This window comes from Dreissena polymorpha, chromosome 16 (assembly GCF_020536995.1).
Source record: "Dreissena polymorpha isolate Duluth1 chromosome 16, UMN_Dpol_1.0, whole genome shotgun sequence".
NCBI classification, from domain to species: domain Eukaryota; kingdom Metazoa; phylum Mollusca; class Bivalvia; order Myida; family Dreissenidae; genus Dreissena; species Dreissena polymorpha.
In genome coordinates, this window is record NC_068370.1 from 31,511,253 (window position 1) to 31,518,821 (window position 7,569).

At 34.0% G+C, this 7,569-nt stretch overlaps 1 protein-coding gene across 1 annotated transcript; it reads left to right on the forward strand.

The window, feature by feature from the left end:
- The first annotated feature begins 414 nt into the window (after positions 1 to 414).
- LOC127862782 (thioredoxin-like) lies at positions 415 to 7,260 on the forward strand. The gene is made up of 4 exons (XM_052402056.1): positions 415 to 616; positions 3,656 to 3,826; positions 4,407 to 4,472; positions 4,942 to 7,260. The coding sequence occupies exons 1-4, from the start codon at positions 596 to 598 to the stop codon at positions 5,002 to 5,004; spliced, it is 321 nt and encodes a 106-aa protein (XP_052258016.1). The 5' UTR covers positions 415 to 595; the 3' UTR covers positions 5,005 to 7,260.
- Positions 7,261 to 7,569: the final 309 nt, after the last annotated feature.

Here is a 7,569-nt window from a genome sequence, read left to right on the forward strand (position 1 = left end):
AAACATAATATTCTAATCTAATTTTCATTTAAATACGATGATTACAATGAGCAAATGTATTAGCATCACGTATACAAAAAATTGAGTAGACTTCAGATTACGAATATAGTAAATGTCAAGAAGGTATTTGGAGTTTGTGTTCGTAAGTTGCGACATATACGAACACAATCATGAGTATAATAAACATCGGATTCTTCGAATAGTTATATATTTAGCCGTAAATTGGTGCGCACGATTATACATACATTATTAAAAATAACTGATATTGAACATTAGTGAAACGCAAAATCGCTTTTATTTCGTCTACTGTTACAGTCCTTCATAACACAAGTGCAACAAATTAAACACAAACAGACTTGATATAGCATTTCAACAATGAACGTAAATGAACAAACGGATCGATCGATTGTCAACTGATTTTCCAATAGGTTTATAGGGTTATTAGATATATTGGGATATATAGCGCGTACAAGAGTGGTTAAGTTTGTATAAATAGGGTATATGGTACTACGAGTAATATATTTCAAAACTGCTGATTCGGACAAAGGCGATTTGTAATCGTATGAACTAATATCAACAAGAAGTTTAACTGGAAATGAAACGGATTTGTACAAAGGTAAATATTTTTTTTTAAATAAAGCTAAGGTGGAGTTTTATTCGAACACATTGTCAAACAATTGTATTTTTTAAACATTAAAAACATTCAGAGCATTTATCTTGAGTGCGGTTTTTTAAATATGAGTCGTGCAACTTAGCGATTATATAAAAAACTAAGTGTAAAACTGAACAGAGAACAATAATACCAGTGTGTATCCCTTACTGGAACAATAACCCATTTATGCCTAGCGTCTAGAAAAAAGGCCTTGGCAAACAGCGTAGACCCAGATGAGACGCCGCATGATTCGGCGTCTCATCAGGGTCTGCGCTGTTTGCTTAAAGGGATTTCTGTAAGAAATATCCTTAATATAGAAATAAATATACTAGACATCCCTAATTTTGGAAATAAATTGATCCAATTTAGAAGGATGGGATAGTCCACTAGGCATACATGGGTTAAAAGCTTTTCGGTTCGCAAAGAACATTTAGGCAGACGCAGCATAATGTGCGTTGAGGGAAGTCTTCAACGTGATAAGTTTATATGCTTTTCAGACACTTTCATTACCAATTGAACATGTTTGACATAAAATTTATTCTTTATAGTCACGCAACCTTTATCTATTGAGTGCATAACTAATAAATTTAAAAAATGAACTTTAAAATACAAATGTTCTGTTTATACAATTCAACAGATATTTTGTCACACAAATACAAACTGATATGATTAATGACCCCTCTCTGCTTATCTTTCGTCTGTCTTTGTAAACAGGGCTTTGGTCAATCAAATAATGAACGCTTAACTTTTGTGCTGATGGTGCATGTGCAGTTTTAATTCGTTTATATTAAGAGATGATCCAGACAAAAATTAATAAAGTTTACATTACTGCCACGAAAGAGTATTTATTGAGACCATTCGTACATCAATTCAAAATCAATAAATCAAGCTCACATACCTTTAAAGTAAATACATAATTAATTTCTATTTATGGTAATACATATTTTTCATAGCCGATTCTGCAGGTGGCATAATAATTATCAGTAGACCATTTATTTTATCTTTTAAAATAAACTTCCGACATCATACATCATATAGAAAATATATAGGTCGATACATCGATCTCACTATACCCAGTTACCTTTTTATTGGCAAAGATATGTCTTAAGAAAACTAAGAATAGCAAAGCGGTATATAAGGAGAAATGAAGGAACATACTACAATTAAGTTCTATTGTAAGGAAGAATTTAAGTCGCGTCATGCGAAAATGGGTTTTAAACCAAATGCGCCAAAGTAGCTCAGGACCAGCCTGCTCAATCGCACAGTCTGGTAAGGGGCTAGCCTGTCCTGGTAAGGGGCTAGCCTGTCTTTGTAAGGGGCTAGCCTGTCCTGGTAAGGGGCTGGCCTGTCTTGGTAAGGGGCTAGCCAATCTTGGTATGGGGCTTGCCGGTCCTGGTAAGGGGCTAGCCTGTCCGAAATTAAGTCCGGCAAGGTATTCTGGTATCATAAGCAGACAGGGTAGCTCCTGAACAGTCTGAGCTCATCAGAAGACTGGTATGCAGCTTCGGTCGCTGCAAATGGCATAAAGCCAATTTTCGCACAACGCTTGTCATTTTATTATTTTCTCGGAAAAGGCGTCGCTTAAACCACAAATTTCGTTTATTTTGTTAAGAAAACACACAAAACAATAGACGATTCAGTGGATAAAGACATAAGTACAAGAAAAATGACTTTTAAAGGCAATGAACTTTTCATTCTGACAGCTTAAAGTACATTTTATGGCAACATCCTCAAATTTTCCTAAAATACGATTTATTAAGTACATTGTATAATCATACATGCATATGTTATATTTTATACGTATATGTTTTATTGAGTGGAATTCTATATTTAGAAACGTAAAGCGATGCTTTTATTGTAAAAAAACAACAGTTTAACACATTAAACTGTCACTGCAATGATAGGTCATTCACATTTTGGTTAAAAAATACGTGTTCACATATATATATTTTTTTAATTAAAACGATGCGATTACTATTCGATGAATTTGAAGCTCATGTGTTATTGCTAAATGTATGATTCCTCGCAACGTAAACTTACGAAGCTTTTCTTTATAAGTTTTAAAAACGACCAAATACGATTGCTAAGTCGATTTATGATATTTCAAAATCTACGATATATGTCAAAATTTAAAACTGTATGTTGACATGCTTGACACAAATATACATCTATCGTTCTCTAAAATATGAATCTGACAAAAGTAGGTGGCAATAAATTTAAAACAAGAGATGAAACGTCGTCGGGAAATTCAAATAATTGTGATTTTAGTTATATTTATTGTGCACGTGCGTCAATACTGTGTTTTATAAGAGAAAATGATGTGTGTACATCCAATATATCGAACGTAACGTAAGTAGACAACTGCTTTGTGGACGGTTTTCTATCAATAACTTTTTAAATACCGACGTCCACGATCTTGAAACAAAAAAAAACGTGGGGAGCGCAAACACCGTAGAGCCAAAAGGGCGTAATCATTAAACAAAATCTTAATATAAAGTGGCTTACCGGGTGAAAATATCCGCTACTCCTACACGAAAAACATAAAAACGACGCCATTTTGGAAGTAAGTTCCAACTTAGCTCACTTAAACCGGTAAGCTCCCGTATACGCATGCCCTCCTTTTTTTGTCAGTTGGAAATCAGGTCCAAAAATGTACTTTAAAGGAAGTAAGTTCCTAAATGGGGGGGGGGGGGTTGGCAAAAAATTAGTTATCAGTCATTAAACGTCGCCGGAAAAATAAAGTAATCGCTATCTCAGTTATATTATACTGTGCACATGCGGTTTTCCTTAAATAACTTTTTATCCCGTTGTCTACGACCTTGAAACCGAGGGAAGCGCCGACACTGTAAATCCTAATGGGCGTATTCATTAAAAATCTACACCATCTTGGAAGTACGTTCCAACTTACCTCACCTAAACCCAGTAAGCTCCATGTTACGCATGCCCCACCACCAGGTAAATATATACCCGGCTTTAAGCAATAATGTTTCATCACAATTGCAGAAAGAATTCGAACAAGAACTGCAAGACGCGGGCGACAGACTCGTGGCAGTGGATTTCACAGCTGATTGGTGCACGAAGAATACCGAAGTCCGCCGAAAGCTGACTGACGTCATATATCAGACGGAATTCGCAGAAGTAGTTTTCTTACAGGTTGACGTCGATGACAACCAGGTATTTGAAGCTTGATTGGTCATTTTCGGCTCAGGTACTCAGGTTTAAGTACCCCGAGTACCCTAAAGTATACTACAAAGTACCCGGCGCACGGAAAATATACTAAACAGTATCCCGTAGTACCGGTATTGCCGGCTGCCTTAAAGCGTATTTTCCGTCCCCGTGGTACATTATAGTCTACTGAAGAGTACCCGTAGTCCTTTAAAGTAGTATTTGAGGCGAGAAAACCCAAAAGAGCTTAGGTGAATGCTGACCACGATCTTCGAAGCTAATGGTCATTTAAAGTGTGTATACACGATTATAAAATAGTGTAGTCGTCATTCTTAAACCAAAGCATTCATCACATAAACAAAGATAGTAAAATTGCATAACTAAATTAACTGATAATCGTACTAAGAATCAAATTGTGTGTTCTTCAATACAATTTATGATGGCAAAACAATTCTGCGTATTGGAAAATCCCAACAATGTACAATAAAAAATGATACTAAATTGCATAACACTCTTCTTTCATGTTCTAGTATTATTCACTTTTGAACTTTCTATCTATTTTAAAAATATAATTCTTTCTTCTTTGAAGGACACCGCACCTTTTTGTGGAGTAGACTTCTTACCAACAATACAGTTCTACAGATATGGTCGTAAGGTAATGAGAAACAACCACCATGGGAAAATACTGATCAAATTTGTAATTGTTATTTTTATAACACAATTTAAAGTTATGTTCTTTTGACTTGCCGACTTTTAGTTAAATTGATATGTAATGCAATGTTGAACGTAACTTTCGGTGTAAACAAGGGACGCTACTGGCATAAAGTTAGAAGATATTTATTTTCTCGAATAGTTTCCCTTTAAGATCAGTGGTGGGTGGGTTTAGATGGGCGCCGATTCGATTCTGATTAATAAGCTGGCGAAGGTCAGGTTCCTTCTCAACTGTTCATTATAAGAAATTTGAGAATTCGTAACAGTTCATATAGATGTGCTAATGTATCTAAATGAATGGCTGAAATCGAAACTGACATCACATATGTTGAACCACGATTTTTTGGTGGATGCTGATTGATTTGTTGTTGCTATGGTTGATCCGACATTTGTTCTGTGTATTTTCTTTGTAGGTTGATGAACTGTACGAAGACTCCTTAGATCGACTGAAATCAATTCTACAGCTTTATCGATGAACACGTCTTTATGTCACCTATACGTGTTAGATGTACACATATATGTGAACATATAAGTAAAAATTAGCACATGTATATATGGCGTGTTCAGTATCAACACTTGTTACTTTTTTGTTTGTAATAATACCAATAATGGTGTACATGGTGTAAAGATTTTCATTTGAAGATTTAATTTAAAACTTGTCGCGAAACAGCGACCTTTGTCGTAATGTAGTGAATGTATGCCGCACTTTTCAGGGTAATTGAATCGTAACGAGGGCCTTCATAACTGGTTATGTAATCGCTTCCACCTATTTTGAGACTTAAAAAATTGAAAATTGAAGAAACTTAGATCAAAGCTGGTATTCAGCCCGAAGGAAAACCGTTATCCCGTTTTAATCTCAAACGAATTTCTTAAGATGAAGTTTGGAAATTATTTTTTTTCGTGAAAAATATGGGGGGGGGGGCGGGACTAATGTAAACTTATGAAACTTTAAATTGTAAAAAGATTTTAACATGCACCTGCCAAAGGCATGCACCATTCATGTATTTTTAAGTATTTATTATATATAAAATGCTCAATGAAGTACAGAATGTAAAAGTCAATATTTTAGTCATTAGCACATTAAACTGTAACACCTAACCATTTTGAGCATTGGTGCCACGCAATACCAAGATACGTTTATTTGGTAACTACTTTGTACGAAAACTGGAGCTAGCTAGAGGCTTATGTTTTGTTGTTGTTGATGTTTTATTTAAATTTTTTGATGTTTTTGTTTTCTTATTCAAATACACAGGTAAACGCAGGTTCCAGTCCCACTTATACCGTTTATTTAAAAATGTGTTATTTCTTTTATACCTAATGATAAAATATGACATTTCTGCAGTGAAATAACAGCAGTGAAAATAAACAAATTGTTCTTTTCACCGGTGTAAAGAACAACTTTTCGGGACCCTTTTCTATTTTATGATTTTCATAAATAATTGAATGTATATTTTCTATGATCATGAGTGAATTAAAATCGACATTCCACCGAATCCAACAAATTTTCTTTTTATTTTATGCCTTTTCACCGTTTATTTACATTGTAAAAGAGTTTAACTGGAGAATTTCGGTGGTATTATGACGTCATTTCGTCAAACTAATGACGTCATTTTGTATTTTGAAATATTTTGAGGCACGTCACGGGAGAAACTCCGAGAAAGGGTAACTTTTCATCGAAAGGGAAACAGCCGTTAATTATTTTTTGAAAAAGGGCATACAAGAAACAATAAAAATTTGTTTATGTTAGTGTAAGACTAAGATCGTTTGTTATTTCACTCGTGATCATAGAAAAATAATATTTTCACTCGTGGCTGCGCCACTCATGAAAAAATATTTTCTATGATCACTCGTGAAATAACAAACGATCTTGTAAACACTGACAATTAAAAATATCCTCTATGCCATTTGATTTTTTTGTTCTTTCTATTCCAATATACATTATTGCTTTAAGTGTGAAAAGTCACAACGTCCATTGTTTTAATACTACCGTGTCTATATGTAAATAAAATATCGTCGATATGTATGTTTTACTTTACAAAAGCTTAGCGCTACTGTCTGTGTTAAATCATCTTAAAATATGGCCAATGTAAACATTTAAGGAGTTTTTGTTTGTTAGGAAAGTATACATTTTATGGAAATAGCAATAATACGCTGTTCTCGAAAATATCTTTCTAGGAATCAATATACATGTACGCACATCGAGAGGTAAAATTAAAACGGTCTATTGGTAATTGTCGGGTTGCCAGAGAGCTCTATACATTCACTTTTTGATCAACGCCGCGGACATTCAAACAAGTATTGCATCGACATGCATGTACATAAACATCGTCAATGCAAATTAAAGTAAACAGGTAAATCATATCTTGGGTGGTTTGCGGTTTTCTGAAGGAATTTATTTTTTATTTTTATTTTCGGTAGCAATGGTTGGTGTTTGTTCTTGTTGTTTTACTATTGTTTTTGTGTTTTGTTGTTTTCAAAAATACCGTCAATCATGCTTAAATAGCTTTATAAAATACGTGTATGAAAATGAACAGCATGTACAGGTACACGCCGTTAGATTAAAATGCAGTCACAATACAAACGAGTTATCATTATTGTATGTAATAGTGCTTGTCGTTTTTGTCAAACATATTAATACATCTTTGGTTCTGTTAATTCCGTTAAGACTGCGTTGCTCGAAGTATATACATGTATATTTAAATAATGACTTGACATTAAAATATACTGTGTGACACTTATATTTTTAATGTATTATCTTTATCTTCAATTAATTACTCACATAACATCAATATATATCCATATGTATTCAAGACGCACAGCATATGCCAACGACTAACGATTTCTATTCCAATCCTGTATTAGAAAGACGATGAGCGATGAGATGTCCAAAACATTTTTAAAATTAACCATGAAAACACAATCAACCTGAGCACTTTTATTAACCCTTTAACACTCAAAAACGTATTTTGATACATTTGTAGGACCATAGAAAGTTAAATTTAATTAAAGACCTTTCTTACAAGATTTAAGTTTAAAAGGCG

Excerpts from the sequence above, each read along its gene's own strand:
- LOC127862782 (XM_052402056.1), top strand. The coding sequence starts at position 596 with ATGAAACGGATTTGTACAAAG. Across the intron at positions 3,827-4,406 it reads TTGACGTCGATGACAACCAG|GACACCGCACCTTTTTGTGG; the intron begins GTATTTGAAGCT and ends TCTTCTTTGAAG. Across the intron at positions 4,473-4,941 it reads TCTACAGATATGGTCGTAAG|GTTGATGAACTGTACGAAGA; the intron begins GTAATGAGAAAC and ends TTTTCTTTGTAG.